Source organism: Ahaetulla prasina, chromosome 5 (assembly GCF_028640845.1).
Source record: "Ahaetulla prasina isolate Xishuangbanna chromosome 5, ASM2864084v1, whole genome shotgun sequence".
Taxonomy (NCBI): Eukaryota; Metazoa; Chordata; class Lepidosauria; order Squamata; family Colubridae; genus Ahaetulla; species Ahaetulla prasina.
Genome location: NC_080543.1, coordinates 75,333,793 through 75,356,940, shown reverse-complemented (window position 1 = coordinate 75,356,940; position 23,148 = coordinate 75,333,793). Strand labels below are relative to the sequence as shown.

Sequence of the window (23,148 nt, the reverse complement as noted above, 5' to 3'; positions counted from 1 at the left end):
TGAACCGCCCTGAGTCCTTCGGGAGATAGGGCGGTATATAAATATGATTAAATAAATAAATAAATAAATAAATAAAATACTTCACCTATTAAATATGCTAATTTTGTTCCTCTAGAAAGTTTATTTCCAATGGTAATATCAAACTGTATCTTTGTCCACAAAGCAGATTACTATGGTACTATGGATTAAATCTAGGATTTATTTTGGACTCTAAGACTGTCAGATTTTAAAAAAATCTTAAGTGTTGTTTGGTAGCTTAATTAAAACTGTGCCATGGAATTTCAGAGTACTAAACTATATCTATATATATAAAAGTGAAAACCACTGACGCATTAATCACAAAATCTCCAGAACCGTAAAGCCTACAAACTTGAAATTTGCCATGTATGTTCTTTTTAGCTTCTAGGTGCTCACTAAGAAAGGATTTTTCAAAATGACAATCAGAGCAGTAGTATTTCTATATTATTAAAACATGCTCTGATGCTAATTAGTTAGACGTTCTACTCCCCCTCCCAACTTGAAAATAACTTTGGAGAGAATGGGATAGCATAGGACAGACTTCTGTGGGGCAAGCCTCATGGAGAGAAGGGGCTAGAAAGCCTAAGGGAGAGAAGGGGATAGGATAGGAGACATTTCTGTGGGGCAAGGCTGAGGAAGAGAAGGGGATAGGAGAGGATCTATGGGGCCAAGCCTGAGGGAGAGAAGGGGAGAGGAGAGGATCTATGGGGCAAGCCTGAGGGAGAGAAGGGGATAGAGAGGAGAGGCTTCTGTGGGGCAAACCTGAGGGAGAGAAGGGGAGAAGAGAGGCCGATTGTAACTACTCATTAATTTTCAAACTCTGTTTTTTTATCAAGCTCGATCACATAGTTTCATAGCTGAGCATGGGTATTCAGCTAGTATTTTAATAAAAGGCAAAACAGGAACACTTTATAGGTGGCAAAATGCTTGTGTATCTGCCAGATTTGGGAAGCTGTAAATTAATTCATGTGGTCATCTACTTTACAAACATTAAAACATCAGCTTATCAAAGTTATTGTTCATCTTACTATTATCTAACTGGCTATAAAGAAACAAGAATGAAAAAGCAAAGAAAAGGTTTCTTTTTATGCTTTCTCTCTGAAAACACCAGAGACTGAGCAGCTCCAAAGGTTCAGTGAGTAGAGAAGAATAAGAAACAAGGTCCACCGAAGTGTTTCCAAAAATCTGGAAACTAACAGAGGACAGGAAGCACAAATCTTGCAGTCCTAGACTAATTCCACAGTTAAATTTATATCTTAATTCCCATATTTAAAGTACAGAATTAAGAATTCTGGGATTAAGACTCAGTTATGATTAATGCTGCTATTAATGATGAATATAGAACTATTCTATGGTAATTTCAGTAATAGTGAAGAATGGACAATATTTTCTGTATTTCAAAAACAGCTTGTCAGTCCTCATTCTTTTAGTCTACCTGTACTTGAGATTTAAATATGTTCATTTTTGTTTTGCTTTGAAGTCCTTTGTGCAAAACATTTTGCAGGGAAAAATGGTACATTGTTACTCTAAATTATGGTGTGTCATTAGACATGTGGCAATAAATAGATCACCATATAAAATTAGGGGTATTGGATTTATTTTGCTCCAGCAGAGTGAGTAATCTGACAAGAATAGAAAAACGTTGCCGATATGACAGTCTGACACTTGTGACAGCCCTGTGGAACTATAAATTTTGCCCTCTTGTTGTTTACAGACTGACTTTGAGGCCAAGGACAAAGAGCAACCTGTACTTAGAAGAACTAAAGAAGATGATCAATGTGGGCAGGGTTAAAAACTCTTATGATGGAACAAATTTTTCTTCACAAAGCCAGAGCCCCTGGAGCCATGTCATCATATGAGAATTGTTACCAGAAGACTTTAGGTTCTCTCATTAAACAGAAAAATTATCTCCTCAGGGCTTTGAAGGGGAAAATGTTGCAAATGTCAATGACACAAGTCCCAGAAGCAAAATTTAAAAGGTTGTTTCAAAACAAATCCATTTTCGGATTCTGCCCTGGTAGTTTTTGAACACCTGAATGCAAAAAGTGACCAATATGAAGATGAGAATATATCATAGATAGATTGCTTCAATTTTAGAGGGAGTGTGTCACACTTCAACAAATCCACTGATTATTGTAATAGTGACATTGCACAAATTTGATTTTGTAATGGCTATCTAGTACCTGCAATAAAAAAATCCACCCCACTGCCACAACCAAAGAATTCACTGCAAGATTACAGACAATCTGGAAATGAAGCATAGTATTTTTTTCAACTATATTTTATTCAATTAAATGTGTGGTGTAGAAAAAAATTTTTGGAAAAAAAAAAGACTTCTTGTTTCACACTGCTACTTCCTGAGGCTTTTTCTTTCTATGATATGCAGAGTGAAAGGGTTAATGACAGGTAGTCCATAATCTGAACATTTTCATCTTTAGTGGAGTAAATGTATATTTGGAAAGTGGAAAATTAAAGGTGCATTTTCTTTCCTTTTTATTTGTTAAGTTTACTTCTACATCCCTGTATCTTGGACTCCTACAGGTTTACAATTATTTTTAATCCTCTCCTTCGAAACTAAAACTAGAAAGGTACATACATAAATGTACACACCGCTGGATTGTTCTGAATATCTAGATATTACTGCTCAATTTTTGGATGGCCACATTTGCTCCTCAGAAATATGAGAAATAGAAGCATATACCCCATTTCCCCGAAGACCTACCCCAAAAATAAGACCTACCCTGATTTTTCATGCTGCTCACAATATACGCCCTACCCCCAAAATAAGTCTTAATTAAGAGTGTCATCAGTAGTGGGTGTGGCCATCTGATGTCGCTCACGTCATGGGGCGCCTATGGGGGAGGAAATTTCTTCACTCCCCTTACCCTTCTTTTCTCCCCTAGCAATTGCCGCTTGGCTCTTTCAGCAACTGCAGAAGGGGCTAAAAGGGAAGAAACTGTCCGTTCTTCCCCAGATCGATTTCAGAGGCCAGCATCACTGGCCACAAGGCCTGGCAGCTGGGCCTGCTGCTGCTGCTGGGGGACCACTGGTGCCCTGGCCGGGCTGCTCTTCAGCCAGGCTGATGGGCGGTAGTGCAAGTGACTCCCTTTGTTGTCCATGCAGCTGCTGTGCAACCTGCCACTGCCCTTCCTGACTTCCGGCCAAGCTCTCGTTGCTCCCTAGCCTCCACCCACCCTGCCTGCTGTCCCTGCTGCTCCTGGGATACTTCTTGGCCAGGGCGGGCACTGTACTGGCTGACATGCATGGCAGTTCTTTCATGCTGTGTTTATTGTGAAACTTTGTGCCAAGGAAGGTCCGTGCTTTCTCCCTCCCTTCTTTCCTCCTTCTCATCTCCTCCAGCTGCTCTGTCTCAGCTTTCGCAGATACCAGGGGTGGAAGCTCCCTGGCAGGGCACGATTGAACTTCCAACCCCAATGGCAGGCCAGGCTGGGTGAACGGCGAGGCAGTGGCAGGAGCAGCCGCAGTTGAGGTAGATGCCAAAGGTGGACAGGACATGTTGGTGTGAGTGTGCCAAAGGTAGGGCTTTTTGGTCAGCTCCTGTACTGAGGTGGCACTACTATTTAAAGGAAGAAGCTGGTGAAGGTGTTTGCGTAGCAGCCTTACCAACAGTCCCTGACCACGTGACTCTTCCAAATCAGGATGAAAGGAGGCGGGCACTTGGAACTTCTTTTCTGATGCCAGTCAAACACATGCACCCCCGTGCACATGGTTGGTTGGTACAGGGTAGCCTTTTTCTCCGAAGGTTGTAGATCTGGGCCGACTCACTCTGTGCCAGGCAGGAACAGTCTAGCAGGCAGCTGAGAATAGCATGGCCAGTAGGGCAAAAAGCCCCCATGAGACCAGCAGCAGCATAGGCAGCCACTCCAAAGCAAGTATGGTGCCTGCCATGGCCAAGAAGTGTTCCAGCAGCAGCAGGGCCAGCAGGCAGGGGAGGTGGAGGCTGTGGAAAGTAAAGAGTTTGGCTGCTACAAGCAGACAGGGGGACAGAGATGGACACTCCCCCTCTCGTTGGCCCTCACGCTCACTGCCTCTTGCACGTAAAAAAATATTTATTCCCCCCAAAATAAGCTCCAGTACTTATTTTGCAGCCCCAAAAAATAAAAGACCTGGTCTTATTTTCAGGAAAACATGGTACCTACTAAATATATAAGAAAAAGTGCATTCCTGGTCACAAAAAACTTTATTTTATATCTTAGCAGGATGAGGAACTTGTCACTGAGAGGTTGATAAAACTACAACTCCCAAAGTTCTTCATGATTGCAGCTGCTGACAGTAATTCAGTAATATCTGCTAGTCACCAATTTCTATTTTATTTATTTATTTATTTATTTTGTTACAACAATATATGTAAGTATCATACAAAAAGATTATATAGTATATAAACATATATATGAGTAAATATTAGGAGGTATAAGCATATATATATATATAGGAAGAAGAAAAGAAAAACAATAGGACAGGAACAGTAGGCACGTTTGTGTGCTTATGCACGCCCCTTATGGTCCTCTTAGGAATGGGGTGAGGTCAATAGTAAAAAGTTTTTGGTTAAAGCTTTTAGGATTATGGGAAGAGACCACAGAGTCAGGTTCCAAACACTGATGATTCTGTTACAGAAGTCATTTTCTGCAATCTAGATTAAAGCGGTTAACATTAAGTTTAAACCTATTGGTTGCTCTTGTATTAATGCAATTAAAGCTGAAGTAGTCTTTAACAGGAAGGACATTACAATAGATGATTCTATGAGTTAAACTTAGGTCTTGTCGAAGGCAACGGAATTCCAAGTTTTCTAAGTCTAGGATTTCAAGTCTGGTGGGATAAGGTATTCTTATCTGAATTATTTTATTTATTTATGTATCATATTTACATGGCCATCTAACTCATAAAAATGTAATACTAGGTTATCTGAGGGTTATCACTTCCTGTAGACATTTACCAAATCTTAAGGTCCAAATTTATGCAAATTTTTATCCAAATCTTAAGATCCACAAATTATTCCATGGATGTTTCCATTAATTCAATAAAGGTGAATGGGTACTAAACAGAGAAATTTTTGTTTTTGGAATCCAATTGTGGAATGCCCAGAATACAATTTAGAAGGTTTTTCATATCTGATGAAGATTTTAACATTTTCTTTACATGATTTAAATTGTTAAGATAAAGTTAGTATTTTAATGTATCTATTGTACCATTTTATTCTCCTTCATGTTTTATACTGATCATTTTAAAAAGTTCCTGTGAACAATCAGAAAACTATTTTTGTTAATCAGTTGTATAAATGATGTCCCTGATCCAGCTTCAGGAACAGCAGCACTGAAATTTTAATACTAATGCTAATAACAATGAAAAGAAAAAGGATGTTCAATTCCCAAGAATTTTTTTTAGCAATTTTTCTCTCAGCAAAGATTTATTGTCTACATAATATTTCAAGAAATCTGTTTTATATTGTGCAATTTATTAATGTCAATTAAATGTGAAAAAAGATTTGCATCATATATTTATATGCTAACAAAAGCTGTTACCCAGAGCCACTTGAGTGCATGAAAAATGGGTCTTTTTTTGGCTAAAAGTGTTCAAATTCAGGTAGTTAATAACTCTGTATATCTATATTTTTGAAACTGAAACACGTATATGTTACCAAAAACACAGGAAGTAAAGTACAGTAAATATTGCCAAGCTGTTTTCTTTAAAATTTCCTTTAGCAAGTAGATTGGGATCCAGTTCTAGTAAATATGTGATAAATATGAATATGAACAAATCCTTAGATTAAAGATGAATTCTAGGTATAAAAAGCTTACTCTGAGGAAGAAAAGATGAACTGTAATTGTCGGTTAAGGGAATCAATAATCTTAGATGAATATCTTGAAATGACAAAAACAATTTATTTACTTTTATTGCCAGAAGTGCTTGTGGAATTATCCGTTCTTGTGCCAAATTAACTTTATTGACTTGATCCCTGTCCACCTTGATTTGAGTGGAATGCAGCTCTCATCTCCTGGGCAGCAAAATATCTAGCAGCATTCATGAAAACCAGAACCAGCATCCTGCAGCAGATCTCAGGGTAGTATTTTGAGGATTATTGGTTGAAAATTTAGATTGAATATCTTGGTAGTAATACAAAGGTGTGTAAATAATTAAAGGAAAACAAAACACTGTTTTAAAAAGTGAATTTACTGTCATAGGTTATAAAGAACCCACTCTGAATTTGATACTAAACTGCTCAGTCTTGCCATTAATTGGGCTCTTGTTCTAATTTTGGTTTTAACCTTTGACAGAAAATCCAAAATTGGCATAATCAATTGAACAGATTTAATAAACTCCCCACAGACAATATGTTTATTTTCATCCTTTGATAAAGACTTCTAATCAAACAGAGGGATCCTAATGGCAGGTGACTCTTGTTAATGTTAGAATTGTATGGGAATTGAAGTTCAACATATCTGAAGATCACCTGGTAGAACAAGCTCGATCTAGGTTTCTTTAAAAGAAGAAATGGGAAAAAATATTTGTTTGCTTTTAGATCCACAGGAAAACAAATAAAAACCATCTAAGTCAATTACTCCCCTTCAAACATCTTATAGTCAGATATAGCTGATCAAAAATGCAAATTGTTTTTCAGAAAAATAAAAAGAATCCCAAGCGGGTACTATGAAGCAAATCTGAAGTAAACATTATAAAACAGATAGATAGATAGATAGATAGAGAGAGAGAGAGAGAGAGAGAGAGAGAGAGAGAGAGAGAGAGATGGACAGACAGACAGACATATAAATGTTACACTAAGTTATTACTTTCAAAGTACTGTTGTCAAATTATCTCTCTTATTTGTTTGGAGCAACTATGCTCCCTTTTTTCGTCCGAGCTAGATTATAGGAAAAACGATACTAATTCTTTAGCTAGTTAATACTCCAAAATGAATTTCAAACAAGAAACAAACGAAATTGCCAACTCATCCTTAATGACCATACAATAGTTCAGTGGTAGTCAACTTGGTCCCTACCACCCACTAGTGGGTGTTCCAGCTTTCATGGTGGGCAGAAGGGGTTTTGTCCGATACTGAAGCACTTTTCTTTTTTTTTAATTTAATTGACTTAAAAAAAAAATTCATAGCATTATTTAAAAATATTTTCATTACGTTTTCATAAAATTTCCCATGACAGTTTAAATTTCTGAAAATATACTATTTGTATCGCCCGCGCGTAAGTTTAGTTCACGTTACATAAGTGAAACTAAATGGCGCTATAGTGCAACCGCAAACAAAAGAGCCTCATCCCAGAATAGCTCATGCATCTCCCCCCACACCGCCCAGCTGTAACAGACAAGCAGAGCTGGTAACCTGCGCTCCCCCAAACCCAATCCATGATGCGCGAGAGGCATGTGCAGACGACGATACACGGCGCATTACTGTGGAACCGGTGGGTGGTTAGAAAATTTTACTACTAACAGAGATACAAAAGTGGACGGTAGGTATAAAAAGGTTGACTACCCCTGCAATAGTTGCTTCTCACAACAGCAAAAAATTTCCTGGTCACACAATAGTGAATTCTAACAGTTCGGTTCTATTGGGAAACTACTGCTCAGAAATTCTGTTGATATTCCATTTTTAAAATAAATATATTATTATACTAAATCCACATTAGTTAATAAGTAAGAAGTAAATTCTACTTAACACGATGAGACCTCTGAGTAAGTATGCATACAAATAGTCCCTGACTTATGTTCACAATTGGGAATGAAATGTATGTGACTGGAATTGATTTTATGACCATTTTTATTGTGGTTATTAAGTGAATCATGCAGTCATTAAGTCATTCTGTTTTCCACAATCAACTTGCTCGTCAGAAGGTTGTAAATCGCAATCACATGACTGCAAGATGCTGCAACCACTGTAAATGTGAATTGATTGCCAAATGCCTGAATTACAATCACATGACTGTGAGCAGGGTTAATTTTGAGGAAGGGTCATGTCAATTTTTCTGAAACTTTAAAAAATTGTTAAACAGTCATAAGTCAAGGACTATCTGTCATAAGAAATATGATCGTTAATTAAAAAACCCAATTGTTATAATTGTTAGAACAACCCTCTGTCAAGAGAAATGGTAACTTGATTTGCCCCAAAATCGGTGCCTTTTTTTAGCATTTTGCCTAACAAATGGAATCAGCTGCCAAGGAGTTACCCCCAAATATCTGCAAGCGAAGGTGTAAAATGAATCTCAATACTATATTGTTGTATGAAGATTTTAAAAATTAATTAACTTAGACCCAAAACCAAAATAAATGCAAAAGAATTTATTCACTCCTGCATTTTCAAACAATTAGCAATAAATACTTAGAAATATTTAAAATGAAGTCAGAAATTAACAGCCAGCATTCCAGCACTGGTCATGATAGTCCTACACAAGATTTCATGGTCTTTTATTTAACACTGGAGGATAAAGAGCAGATGTAACATTAGTATCTGAGATCCACCTTGATCTGGGAGAGTTTTCAATGGCTGATATGGTTTAGCTGCTGTTTCCATGCATTTTCGCTTTCTGCCAAATCTGATTCATTACTTCAAAAATAGTTCTTTCTTATGTCCCAAGATCAACATCCATCAACAGGAAACTGATCTGAATCAAAATTTTCCGACCAAAAACACAATTTGTCAATCAGATAAAAACAAATGGCTTGATATCTAAAAAATGGGGAGATGAAGTTTTCCTTTTAAAATTTAAAATACTGGGGTAGGGGATAAGCAAGACATTAGTTAACTTCAGGTTTTTGTAAACTAAATCATTTTCACATCTTACAATTGAGATATTTCAAATACATTCAAATATTTGGTTACAACATTGGCGCCAATGTCAGCTTTTTTGACATGAGAATTGATAAAAAAGGGATAAATGGTTGTTGATTATTGGAATATATGCTAAATATAAATATATTAAATATAGAATGGACAGCTATATTTATTCTTAATAATATTACAAATAAATTTCTATTTGGACCATCTTTTCTAAAGGAACCTTTTTTCACAAGTGTAGCAGAATCCTATGTGTGTTATTTGGAAGTAAATTCTACTTTGTTCCATGTGGTTTACACTCCAATTAATAGCATTAGTTATTATAACTTTAGTTCATACCTTTCTTTGCTATGTTCTTTTACTGCACAATTCAATATCATTTCACTGCAACATATCAAGAACTGTATTTTTTTGTGTCTTTACTTGCTTAAGTCCAACCTACAGCATCTTTCAGACTTAGGCCATACATTTGATAGAACATGGCACTAATTTACTAAATGAACAATTAAGCCAAGCTTTTAGACAATTAAGACTACAAATCAAGAGATAACTTGACTATTATCTTAAGTTAACAATAACTATTTTAATTATGTTGAATATGATGCAATTTTCAACTAATCAATTTTCTTTTCAATAATTAATGCTTTTATTACAATTTTGTTTATTTGAGAAAAGATAGTTATTTACTGCTATAATTGTAATTGAGATTCTAAAATAGAACACCAGAAAAAAATCACACTAATTTTTATTGACATCTGCTTGCAATGTATTTCACAGTAAATAAGCACCGATATTTCTGAGGGTTTTCCTAGTTGACAATTTTTTTCCATGTGAAGACATTAGTTATAACTGCTACTGTGTGTGAGAGAGAGAAAGGGGGGGAGAGAGAGGTAGGACTCTATGAATATGTATTTTCTCATTGCAAGAGATACTAAAGGTCCAATTATTGTGACTACTTTGCAGTATGTTATCAAAGCTTATCAAAATGTTGTTTAATGCTAAAAAGTAAATGTGGATGCTCAAAGCTATCTCTCCCTCCCTCTATCTATCTAATCTTCCTTTCTTTTCATCAGATTGATCTCCATGCATTCTCCTTTCTTTTCATCAACTTGATCTCCATTCCATCCATGCATTTTTTCATGTTTTTATTTCAAACCTGTACTGAGAAGTATGTCACAGTTGTAAAACAAAATTGAAAAAAATATTGCAATAGGCAGGACCTTTTCTACAGTTCAGGAACAATTCAGTAAAATTTCCTGCATTACATTACACAGTAAATAACTGTAAATAACACAAAGAAACTATATAAACAATCATTTCTTCCAATTTCAAATCTTGTGTATGTAAAAGTAGCATGTAGCTGTTTTCAAAATGATGTGATTAGGATGATATGAAAGAAATCTTTTGGAAATAAAACAGCTCCTGTATTTAATTTTCAATTAACTTGTATAGCCATTGTAATCAAAGGATTGTCTTGTAACCTGCAAGAGTAACTTACAAGTGTTATCCATCAATGAAGTTTAGGTTGAAGTTCAAATTAGCAAAACTGGTTGTCACTAACTCAGCTTGTACAGGAGGGACAAGAGGCAGAGAGATAGGGAGAAAAGTGCAATTATTTCATTCATAACCCCCCCACCTTTTATCACCTCTGAAAAGGAGAAGGAATCTGTACAGGTATTTTCCTCTGCAACCCATAGTTAACCCAACTGTTGCAGAATTATGAACTGCAGATCAGAGCTACTTGAACAGACATACATGATTGATATTCCACTGACAGTTACCACTACACATGTTTAAGGATTCATGCAGGAAGGCAAAGAAAGGATTTCAGCAATGGGTGGAGAAGAAAGGGGTGACTCATCAGGAACGGCTGGTCCTTACCTTTAAGATCAGATCCGTGTGATATTGGTCCAGCATGTTCGCCTTGACAAAGGATGTGATGATGACTCTGCCGTATCTCCCTGGGGTCTGCAGATCGGAATACAGCCGGTGCTTGGACCGGTTCACCGGGAAGAGGCTATTGACCAGGTTCCTCTCGATCTTGGCCAGGCTATGTTTAGGGGCCAGCAGGTGTTCTACGCTCTCCTCGATCTGGTACTTGCTGAAACTGGCCCCCAGCAAGATGGAGATGAGCACGGGCGCAGAGGCAAAAAAGACCGGGTGGCTGGCAACGAAGTGGCCGAGTCTGGCGAAAGACGTTCTCAGCCCTCTGTGCAAGACCTGCCGCAACATTCTAGTGCAGAAGCAGCTCAGGAGGGCGAGGTGCGCACGACGGAATCTGAAGCTCTCCCAGAGCCCAGGCAAAACCATCGGGGAGCCCAGGCAGGCGGGAGCTTTCCCTGTGGGCTGAAATTGACCGAGCAGGCAACCCGCACTCCCCCTTTCTGCGCGGTGGGTGCTAAAGCTCTTCGCCTCCCTCCAGGCTGCCGAAGGGAGTTTCCCGGCGCCTCATTGTCTGACTTTAAACAACAACAGATTCCGAAAGGGAGGAGGGCGGGAGCAAAAATTAAAAAAATAAAATAAAAAATCGGGGGGCGGTGGGCGGTTGTTGGTCAGCAAGAAAGCCAAGATCTTATTGATGGCAAAATCTATTTTTCTCCCCTTCTTATGGTGGTAGCTCTTTCTGCCAAACCAAGTGGTAAGGATTGTTTACCCAGGAAAGATGGGGAATACAGAAGGGGGGGGGGTTGTCGGTAGACACACTTGCTGACTAACTCAGTTAAGCACAGAACAGAGCTCCCGAGACCCTGGGGCTACGGCTGACTACACACCTGCAGAACTGAATGGGTGGTTTTCCTCCCCCACCCGCGCCTCTAATCGAGGCCAGGAAAGAGACTCGCCCCTTTCTCAACCACAACCCCGAAAGTGGGAGAGATTTGCCGTTTCAAAGCCCTCGCCGCTGCCGCCGCCACTAAGGGACAGTTTCTTTACCGGCTTTTTCATGACAGTTATTGAGCTGTACGAGAGGCTGGTAGCTCAGAACAAGCGACTAGGCGGAGGAGCGCCTTTCTCGCCCCATCTTCCCAGGCTCATTTCCGGCACTGGGATCTGAAGGGTCGTACCGGATTAATATTAAACGAGGTAACACAACCCCTCCCCTCCTACAGTGTGGGCAACTTAACTGGGAGTCCCGGCTGCTGATTGTCAATTACCGGTGGCCAGTCCCTTAAATGGAGCTTTCTTGTTCGCTCGGGGTTGCAGTTTCAAGGAAACTGTCCCGCAACTAGGATGGCTGTAATTGTTATTACTTTAAAAAACGACCGGATCCTCCTTCAGGTGAGATCCATAACAGCGCCAACAGCATGTCCCATCCAAGCGAAATAGCTGCTGCCCATCAGTGTCGGAAGATCATCAAGGAAAAGGGGGGAGCGAAAAAACCGACCGATTCCTGACGCATGGCAAAGTTTTCGAGTCTCACCTTTGAAGCAGTCCCCGAAGAAACCCGTTTGGGAGAGGTGGACTTATCCGCACGCAAGCAAACGTGGCTCCCATTGTTTTCCGACTGGAGCAGCGCAGAGATACAGTTTTGTGTATTTCATTGGTTTCAAGCGATTGCTCTTCTTTGTCAACGCATAGTGAGGATTCGGCGGTTTAAATGCCAGGGATCAGAAACGTCTCGACAATTCCACGAATTCCCTTCTCTTACTTCCCTCCCACTTGCTTTTCTTACTTGCTCCGTCTGTCTATCTGCTGCTCCCCCCACCTTCGTTTCGCACTGATTCTGTCTGCCTCGCTCTTTCGGTGCGACGCGAGTTCAATGGTTTTGCTGGTGCCAGAGAAGAAGCTGCCCAATCTCTTGCCTAACTGGGCATGTGCGAATGCTTTGCACATGCCCAGTAGCAAGGTGACGCCTCACAGAAGCCGGTGCCCTTAATACTTTGCCCGGAGCTTGCCTAAAATCTCCCCTTTCTCTCCAAGGAAAAAGGTACTATCAGGCAGACGGAGAATGGAAGTTAGTATTTGTGCAGATCAGTACGCGGTCCAAAAGCAATGCAGTAGAAATGGGACCTTGAGAATTACTAAACAAGTAATACTGTTACTACTACTACTGCTACTATTACTATCAAACTACAAAATCCAATCTCCTTGGGAAAGACTCCATAAGTGGATAAAAATGCTAAATCTAGTCTAAACATCTGGCTGACTGTGCAATGAACTATAATAATATAAACTGTGGTTAAAAAGATACACTATGATATTCCAGTTCGTAGAAAGAACTCAATGTGTATGAAGGCGAACACAAGCTAAAGAACTGGCAGCTGTGATTCCACATTTTTGTAAAATAATAATAATAATAATAACAACAACAACTTTATGCAATAACACCAGCAGAACTGCAAAAAACTGCTACTCGGAACATCATATATTTTAAGAAGGTATTTGGTTGATACCTAGGACGCTGGCAGCAACTCGTATCAACCATTAGCACCAGTCAATCATATTTGTGACACATTTTTAAATGTTCAGTTGACTGAGTTTCACGTTTAATGAATAAAAGAGATGATAATAATAATAATAATAAACTACTACTACTACTACTAAACAACTACTGACACATTTTTAAATTTTAAAGAGAATTTCATGTTTCATGAATAAAACAGATAATAAATAAAAATAAAAATCACAAATATCATTGACTGGTACTGATGGTTGATACGGGTTGCTGTCAGCATCCTAGGTATCAACCAAGTATCTTCTTAAAATGTACAATATTTTCAGTAGCACAGTTTTTTGTAGTTCCAGTGGTGTTATGCAGGAAGCTGCAATTTCTTGATGTATTTTGTAAAATTCTTGGACATGGTACCAAGTGCCCCGATGACAATGGGCATCTCTGTTACATGTTTCATCCATAATCGCGTAGTTTCGATGGCCAGGTCGCAATATTTCATGATTTTTTTCCAGTTCTTTTTCTTCAACTCTGGCATCTCCTAGTATAGCGATATCAATAAATTGTACGCTTCAGTTTTTGACAACTGTGATATTTGGCATGTTGTGTTCCAAATGATGATCCATCTGTATTTGAAAGTCCACAAGATCTTCACCTTCTCATTTTTAATGACTTTTGCCACTTTATGTTCACATGACTTTTCAGATACAGGTAAATTGTATTTTTTACATAATGACCAGTGGCTTAATTTAGCAACTCAGTCATGTCTAGCTTTGTAGTTTGCCCGATTTTGCTGCATTCATATATTAAATGTGAAACAGTTGCAACTTTGTCATTGCAAAGTCGGCAGTTTGGATTGTTAGTGGATTTTTGTATCTTTGCTTTCATGACATTAGTTTGTAGAGCTTGTTATTGAGGAGCAAGTATTAAACCTTTAATTTCTGTCTTGATGGTTCCCATCTTAAGCCATGCGCAAGTCAAGTTGTTATCGCATTTTCCTTCAATGTTTTTCAAATGCTGTCCATGCAAATGCTGTCCATGCTCTTTCAACTCCTACCCTCAAAACGACGCTATAGAGCACTGCACACCAGAACAACTAGACACAAGAACAGTTTTTTCCCGAAGGCCATCACTCTGCTAAACAAATAATTCCCTCAACACTGTCAGACTATTTACTGAATCTGCACTACTATTAATCGTTTCATAGTTCCCATCGCCAATCTCTTTCCACTTATGACTGTATGACTATAACTTGTTGCTGGCAATCCTTATGATTTATATTGATATATTGATCATCAATTGTGTTGTAAATGTTGTACCTTGATGAACGTATCTTTTCTTTTATGTACACTGAGAGCATATGCACCAAGACAAATTCCTTGTGTGTCCAATCACACTTGGCCAATAAAAAATTCTATTCTATTCTATTCTATTCAAAGCTTTGGTTTTCCATCCATTTAATCTGCCATCCAGTTGTTTTTCCTTATACTCTGCCTTTGTTTCTGTTGTTTTTATAATCTCAGTTTTCACAGCCTGCAGCAATTTTTCTGTACTTTGGTTCACATGGTCATTCAAACTTTGTTTTTCTTCTTTTACAGTTTGATGGATTTGCAATAGCCCTCCGCCCCCTATTCTTCTTGGCAGGTACAATCTGTCAATGTCACTTCATGGATATAAAGAATGGTACATATTCAAAAAAGTATGCATTTTTTGGTCCAGGTTTTCCAATTCAGCCACAGTCCAGTTGATGATTCCAGCTGGGTAGCATATCACTGGAACTGCCCATGTATTAATAGCTTTAATTATGTTTTCAGCATTCAGTTTTCATTTTAATATTTTGTGGACCTTCCTGATGTATTCCTTTGTGTTGATTCTTTGACTTTTCCACTCAAGATGTTATCTACTTCCAATATGCCTAGGTATCTGTAGCTGTCATCCTTTGCTAATGCTTTCATGCTTTCCAGCAAACAATACTGGGAACACCAAATTGACAAAGTTCTGAAAATGAGCAAGTCAAGATCCTGTGGGACTTTTGGATCCAAACACATCTGGCCCACAACACGCCTGACATTACTATTGTGGAAAAGAAAAAAGTCTGGTTCATTGATATTGATGTTGGAAGGAAAATCCACCTGGTTCAGATCCAAGCTGGGAGAAAGGCACTGGAAACAAAATGGAAACTGGAGGAAAGAAATACCCTGATTTTGCAAAAAACCACCCTACTTGGAATTGCCCATATACTCAGACCGTACCTTAGCTCTTAAATCCTTTGTTAGATCCTTAGTTAGAACTGTTAAGTTTTTACCAGTCCCAGATTGTGAATCAAAGATTAAATTCCTCCTCCTCCTCCTCCAGTGAGGCACTACCTTGATGTGGTTGTGGGGCTTGTGTGCTCTGAGGAAGATGACGGCTATGTCAGAGGTTCAACCATACTGGACAGGTCTCATCAAAGGAGTCAAACTAAGAGGATCTCTCCCATTAAAAATGTGGTGAGATGTAAATTTCAGAAGGCCATACTGGCTCGGATGTTGCCCAGGTTAACAAGGTCCATGCTAGATGTTGGAGTTCCTGGATATCTGGTGAAAAATGGACTATAGGACTCAGGACTGTTGGCTGAGCAACCAGGGTCAGCAGCTACAGAACTACTGGAAGAAAAGGTGCTTATCGTCACAAATACACAGTGATTGAAAACAAATTATTATCTGTTATTATAGATCAAGTCCAACAAGAAGAGGATATTTGAAATGAATGCACCAGTTCTGGAAAGAACAACATCCAGAATCAGAAATAACAGAACAGAGGCTAACAGATCAACATGGATTTATAATATGAAAAATAAAGTATTCACAGAAGCAGAATTGGAAGAACTGCAAAGGTTTACCCAGAGCAAAGAAATCAAAGCCTTGCCAGAAGTTACTCAGAATCCCAAGGCAAACCAGGGGGAGTTGGCAGTAGAGGAATCCAGCAGAGATATGCAGTTGTTTTCATTTGGAAACCACCCTCTCCTCTGCCTCAGGAAGAACACAGCCCTCAAACTAAAGAAGTAAAAGAATTGAAACAAAGAATAACTGAGTATCTAGAACAGCATAAAAACATCAGAATAAGGCTGCCTGCATTGAAGCTTGTTCCAAAGAAACAGCTAGCACAAGCATTAAAAGATGCAAATACTGCAATATCACGTATAACCACCAAACAAACCAACTAATGTACAGCACAGCTGCAATTATAACTGAATACCTGGTATGCAAAATCAACAGAGAAGAAAAAAACCAAACGGTGCACCACAATAATGGCAGATTAGCCTGAAAAATAAGATTAGCAAATTGAAATCAGACACAAGCAAGCCAAAACAGATGAAAGAAAAGAAGCTGAAGAAAAAGGCCACCAAAGAATACCTACCATATTTTAGTATAAGACACTTCGAAGCATAAGACACACCTACCTTTTTTGGGGAGGAAAACAAGAAAAACAAAATTTGCCTCTGCCTCCCAGCAATTTGCCTCCTTGCAGCAAACAGCCTGCTTTAGTTTCATTTTAATTTTCAGCACAGCCTGATTAGCACAAGAAAAAAAATCTGCCTCTGCCTTGCAGCAATTTGCCTCCTTGCAGCAAACAGTGGAGGCCCACTTGGCAATAGGCAATGGCAATCCTTGTAGCTGAAACACCTGAGGGTCATGAGGCCGATCCAACTGACAATCAACTGCTTTTGCTAATCAGGCTGTGCTGAAGCTGCAACAGGCTGTTTGCTGTTTGCTGCAAGGAGATAAATTGCTGGGAGGCAGAGGCCAAAGAGTGGGGCCAGTGGGTGGGTGAGGCTACATTTGGTATATAAGACACACCCAAATTTTCACCCTCTTTTGTGGGGGGGGGGAGAAAGTGCATCTTATACTCTGAAAAATATGGTAATCAAGAACTATAACTTAGAAACAAGGAAGATCAAGGAATCACTGGAAATAATAAAGCAGCAAATAACAACTATAGCCAAGAAGATCAACAGATATGAAGCTTGAATTGCAAATTATAGATAGAACCTCCAATTTCAATCCAATCAGAACCATTTCTACTAATCTACCAATGGAGAAATTACAATGAATCAGTCAATACCTGACAAGAAGCAATGCAGTTCTGGACACAGATATGGGATAACCCAAAGAAATTCAGCAAGGACGCAGCTTGGTTAAATGAGGTAGATAGGAATAAAACAGAAGCAGAATTGGAAGAACTGCAAAGGTTTACCCAGAGCAAAGAAATCAAAGCCTTGCCAGAAGTTACTCAGAATCCCAAGGCAAACCAGGGGGAGTTGGCAGTAGAGGAATCCAGCAGAGATATGCAGTTGTTTTCATTTGGAAACCACCCTCTCCTCTGCCTCAGGAAGAACACAGCCCTCAAACTAAAGAAGTAAAAGAATTGAAACAAAGAATAACTGAGTATCTAGAACAGCATAAAAACATCAGAATAAGGCTGCCTGCATTGAAGCTTGTTCCAAAGAAACAGCTAGCACAAGCATTAAAAGATGCAAATACTGCAATATCACGTATAACCACCAAACAAACCAACTAATGTACAGCACAGCTGCAATTATAACTGAATACCTGGTATGCAAAATCAACAGAGAAGAAAAAAACCAAACGGTGCACCACAATAATGGCAGATTAGCCTGAAAAATAAGATTAGCAAATTGAAATCAGACACAAGCAAGCCAAAACAGATGAAAGAAAAGAAGCTGAAGAAAAAGGCCACCAAAGAATACCTACCATATTTTAGTATAAGACACTTCGAAGCATAAGACACACCTACCTTTTTTGGGGAGGAAAACAAGAAAAACAAAATTTGCCTCTGCCTCCCAGCAATTTGCCTCCTTGCAGCAAACAGCCTGCTTTAGTTTCATTTTAATTTTCAGCACAGCCTGATTAGCACAAGAAAAAAAATCTGCCTCTGCCTTGCAGCAATTTGCCTCCTTGCAGCAAACAGTGGAGGCCCACTTGGCAATAGGCAATGGCAATCCTTGTAGCTGAAACACCTGAGGGTCATGAGGCCGATCCAACTGACAATCAACTGCTTTTGCTAATCAGGCTGTGCTGAAGCTGCAACAGGCTGTTTGCTGTTTGCTGCAAGGAGATAAATTGCTGGGAGGCAGAGGCCAAAGAGTGGGGCCAGTGGGTGGGTGAGGCTACATTTGGTATATAAGACACACCCAAATTTTCACCCTCTTTTGTGGGGGGGGGGAGAAAGTGCATCTTATACTCTGAAAAATATGGTAATCAAGAACTATAACTTAGAAACAAGGAAGATCAAGGAATCACTGGAAATAATAAAGCAGCAAATAACAACTATAGCCAAGAAGATCAACAGATATGAAGCTTGAATTGCAAATTATAGATAGAACCTCCAATTTCAATCCAATCAGAACCATTTCTACTAATCTACCAATGGAGAAATTACAATGAATCAGTCAATACCTGACAAGAAGCAATGCAGTTCTGGACACAGATATGGGATAACCCAAAGAAATTCAGCAAGGACGCAGCTTGGTTAAATGAGGTAGATAGGAATAAAACAGAAGTTGAAATGAAAGAACTAGTGATAACAACAGAAATGGTAGAGAAAAGAGCAAGGAAGATCAGGAATTGGTCATCGCCAGGTGAAGATGAACTGCGTGGTTTTTAGTTGAACCATCTAACTCGGGGGCAACCTTAAACACTTAAAGAGCCATTGGACTCGTTTCCCACAGAAAAGAAAACACCAGGAACCAATAATTTAACAACCAGACCCAGTCACATGACCCCTTCCAGCCACAGCTACCCAGCCAGTCATTAGGGCAGAGAACTGGTTGTTAAATTATTTGCCCTGCCCAGCCACACTTCACCCTTCCCCTACCAGCCATCCCTTGCCACACCCGTCTCTCTCTGTGTCTCTTGTCTCTCTGATTCTGATTCTCCAGTACATCATCTCTAGCTGAGTCTCGCTGCCTGACAGACTGCAGTAGGAAATGGTGGGTGGCTACTTCTGGCTTTTGTTGGTGCTGGATGTGCCTCAGTCACTTGGGGAAATGTGTGACCTGCTCTCTGCCCCAAGACACTGGCCCGACTCATGCCATGGCCTACACTGCTGCTTTTGCCAGGGGCGAGTGAGGCAGGGTCGTATTGTGGCTCTGCATCATAATGGGCTCTAGGAGGAGGAGGGGACCCCATCTCCCCCATTGTGAAACATAAATTTCACTGTGCTGCGCAAGGTGCTGCAAGGCCATAGAGGCACCAACAACAATGGCATTGGCCGGGATGGAGAGCAGGTCATGCATCCCAAATAACTGAGATGTGCCCAGCACCAACAAGGGCTGGAAGAGCTTGTGAGACCCAGCAAGAGATGAGGCACTGGAGAATCAGCCCCAGCCGCTTCTCTCCACAGCAGAGGGATGAAAGGAGGAAGCCACAGCAGAGGGATAAAAGAGCCACGTGGCTCTGGAGCTGCGGGTTGCCGACCCCTGATCTAACTGATCTATACCTACTCATTGCCAAGCAGCTTAACAACATACACTGGGTCCACAATTATTTTTTTAAAAAGCATACAAATCTTTGTTGAAAAAGATATCAGTTGGGTACATACTCAAACATATTTCAAATTTCATCCTCTCATTATATCATTTATCCAATATTTTCCCCTTTTAAAATTTGTGATTGCCCTTTTCTTTTAAAACTTATTCCATCCCTTTATCCTGGAAAATGTTTAATCAAATCTAATTACCATGTTTTTTGTCCCTTTTATTGCCCCTCTAATATTACTCAAAGACCTATAACCCAAAAAAGAAAAAGAAAACAAGATCTAATTCTCTCCTAACTTAAATCTCACCTTTAATTAAAAGGTCACCCATCACTTATATGTTTTAAAATTCCATTTAACATAGAAAAAAGTAATAGGTAAAAAAAAAAGAAACCAATTTAAAAAGCTAAAGACAAAATCTCTCCTATCTTAATTCTCACCTTAATCAAAAGGTCACCCATCATTTAATTGTTTCAAAAGTCCCAATCCAAATACGATATAAAAAGGAAACTTAAAGTAAAAATCTCTCCTGCCTTCATTCTCACCTTAATTAAAAGGTCTCCCATCACTTGTATAAATCAAAAATCCCTTTCCAATAAAAATCCATGTAAAAAGGAACAAAAGTAAATAAAAGAAAAAAGTAAAAGTCTCCCTATCCTAAAAAATAACAACAAAATAAGAGTCGCTTCACATGAATACAATTTTCTGTCAGCCTCCGCTTTAATTAAGTGCATTTCTCCTACTAGATTGTTTTACTGTTTATTACTTTGTTAAAAGTTTGCTCTACTGAGTGTCTTACATGATTAATACAGGAGGGGGAAGGTTTTTACTGTTCCCAGCGTTCGGCTGACATTGCATGTGTGGGAGATGGAGATACAGTTCGTTTGAACTGTTTTGGCGCTGAATGTAACGGCAGCTGCTTGCCCCACATTCCATCCAGATGATTGACAGAGGGAGAATATCAGAAGTGAAACTACACGTGGCCAAGGAGGAAGACAACATTGGATTATTACTGTATGACCTCTAGGAGGGGGAGGGATCAGGAGACAATATGACTCTGTGGTTTTGATTTACTTCCAGTTCTGGCTTTGCCTGTCCTGCATTTCAGACTTGCTTAGTAAAAATTACCAATTTCTTCAAAATGATGGAGTTGGGTCTTTATTTTCTTAAGTACTGATCTGATGCTAGTTGACATTAAGCCAAAACTCACCAAAAAAAGTCAGTCATCCCGGATCACAACCGAGGGGACTGAAAAACTTTTTTTTTCTCCTTAATGATGTCAGAGCAAGAATGCGTAGCTGATGATGAGCAGCTGGCAGACATCTCACCCCAGGACTATTTCAGAGGAGTTGATAAAGAAACTTTTCTGGGGAGAAAGCCAACCCCAGAAGATGAGTTGGGAGCAGCCTTGGCAGCCACATCAGACCCTCCCAAATACACAGGAATTTCTGCAGAGTGGCTGGAGAAACTACAAATAGAGGAGAGACGGGAGAAAGCCAAACTGGATTTTGGAAAGCTTCCAGACCCAGGGGAACTACAATCTGGAGTTACTAGATGTAAGCAAAAAAAGAAACTCTCTGCTTGGCAAAATGAACAACTAATTAAAGATGAATTACAAATCGCAGAAGCCGTCAGACTGTATCGTAGGGTGATAGAGCGACAGAGAGATTGTGAAAGGTATGAGGTTCCCCACCCAAAAGCCCTGGAGGGAGGGGGAAGATGTGGAAACAGAAATTTCAATGGCTACCGGGGGAGCAGCATACAGTAGAAATATTCTGGAAGAACGAGATGATGAGCTGCATTTTCCAGGGGCTGCAGATTTTGATAGAGGCCAAGGGACTCCTGCTGCACAAATGTTACGTCGCAGAAGGAAAAAACCTAAAATTCCCCCAATTTCCGTGAAGTTTGGTGGAGACCCTAAGGAATTAGGTTTATTCCAAGCTATAGTGGACAGCCACACGAAAGAATGGGGTGAAGATTATTTGTCAGAAGCCTCTAAAGTGAGAAGCGTGACCCAAGTTTTGACTGGAAAAGCGGCTTCCTGGTACGTGTCCTTGTACCAAGAGAATTCCCCTCTCTTGAGGAACTACCACCATTTTATGGCAGCCCTGAGAATGAGGTTTGAGGACCCCTTGGCAGAGCAGAAAGCCAAGATTTGCATGAGGTCCATCAGACAAGGGAGGAGACCAGTAGTAGACTACAACCAAGAGTTCAGCGATCTGGTACCTCTCATGAGGGGGTGGTCGGAAGTGGCTCTTTTGGACATACACAAAGATGGCCTAAACGGGGATTTATATAAGTTATGCAGAGCCCGAGCGTCCCCGATGACCCTGCATGGCTGGTACACCCTGTCAGCAGAAATGGAGATCGACCTGGCCAAGGACCGCCTGCGAAGTGATCAGGTTTGGAGGCAAACCCCAACTCAGTTCCAGAGGGAACTGACCAAAGATTCTGTTGCAGCAGAGGGTGGGAAAAAGAAACCCACAGGCTGTTTCAGATGTGGAAAGGAAGGCCACCGAGCGGCTGATTGTCGTGCGGAACTGCCGCCAAAGACGACCACTAGTGGCAAAAAAGCAATGGCGCACGCGGATTCAAAACCACGAGAGGTCGCAAAGGCGGGAGCGGATGTTGTCAAGAACATTCCTCCCATGAAGGAGGAACTTGGGACTCCTTCTGGGTCAGATGACAGCGAGCCATCATCGGAATCAGACGAGGATCTCCTGGTGAGTTGGAAAGGGGGGGCCCTTACCGTTCCAGTAAAACTATGTGTCCCATCCTCGGAAATGAAAGGGGAAATGCTAGCCCTCTTAGACTCTGGGTGTACCCGATGTATCATCAGCCCCGAGGTGGTGGAGAAAATGGAATTAAGACTAAAAACATTGAGCAGGCTCATAGCCTTTTGCCAGCTAGATGGGACGGTGGCGGGGGGAGGCCCAGCCCACTTTGTGACAGAACCCTTAGAGATGACCATAGAAGACCACCAAGAAATCATTTATTTATTTATTTATTTATTTTATTTGATTTTTATACCGCCCTTCTCCCGAAGGACTCAGGGCGGTGTACAGGCATAATAAAAAACCGGCAATACAATATACAGATTTAAAATACGATTTAAAAAACTTATTTAAATTAGCCCAATGATTAAAATTTACCATACTAAAACCCCGTTTAAAATTAATAAATTTAAGATTAAAATCCCGATTTAAGCCAGCCCCGCGCGGATAAAAAGGTGAGTCTTGAGTTCGCGACGAAATGTCCGAAGGTCAGGTATTTGGCGTAAACCCGGGGGAAGCTCGTTCCAGAGTGTGGGAGCCCCCACAGAGAAGGCCCTTCCCCTGGGGGCCGCCAGCCGACATTGTTTGGCGGACGGCACCCTGAGAAGTCCCTGTCGGTGGGAGGCGTATGG

The 23,148-nt window shown here is 40.1% G+C and overlaps 1 protein-coding gene across 3 annotated transcripts in view; it reads right to left on the bottom strand.

The window, feature by feature from the left end:
- Positions 1–14,588, bottom strand: part of PTCHD1 (patched domain containing 1) — a 366,564-nt gene extending 351,976 nt beyond the window's left edge. Inside the window, exons 1-2 of one of the 3 annotated variants that reach the window (XM_058186947.1) lie at positions 10,700–14,588; positions 7,823–8,645 (exon numbers count right to left, since the gene is read on the bottom strand). In XM_058186947.1, coding sequence (XP_058042930.1) covers positions 8,607–8,645; positions 10,700–11,128 — 468 coding nt within the window. In that variant the 5' untranslated portion in view covers positions 11,129–14,588 and the 3' untranslated portion in view covers positions 7,823–8,606. Of the gene's footprint in view, positions 1–7,822; positions 8,646–10,699 lie in introns of those variants that run through there. The other 2 variants (XM_058186945.1, XM_058186946.1) reach the window with 2 other exon arrangements.
- Positions 14,589–23,148: the final 8,560 nt, after the last annotated feature.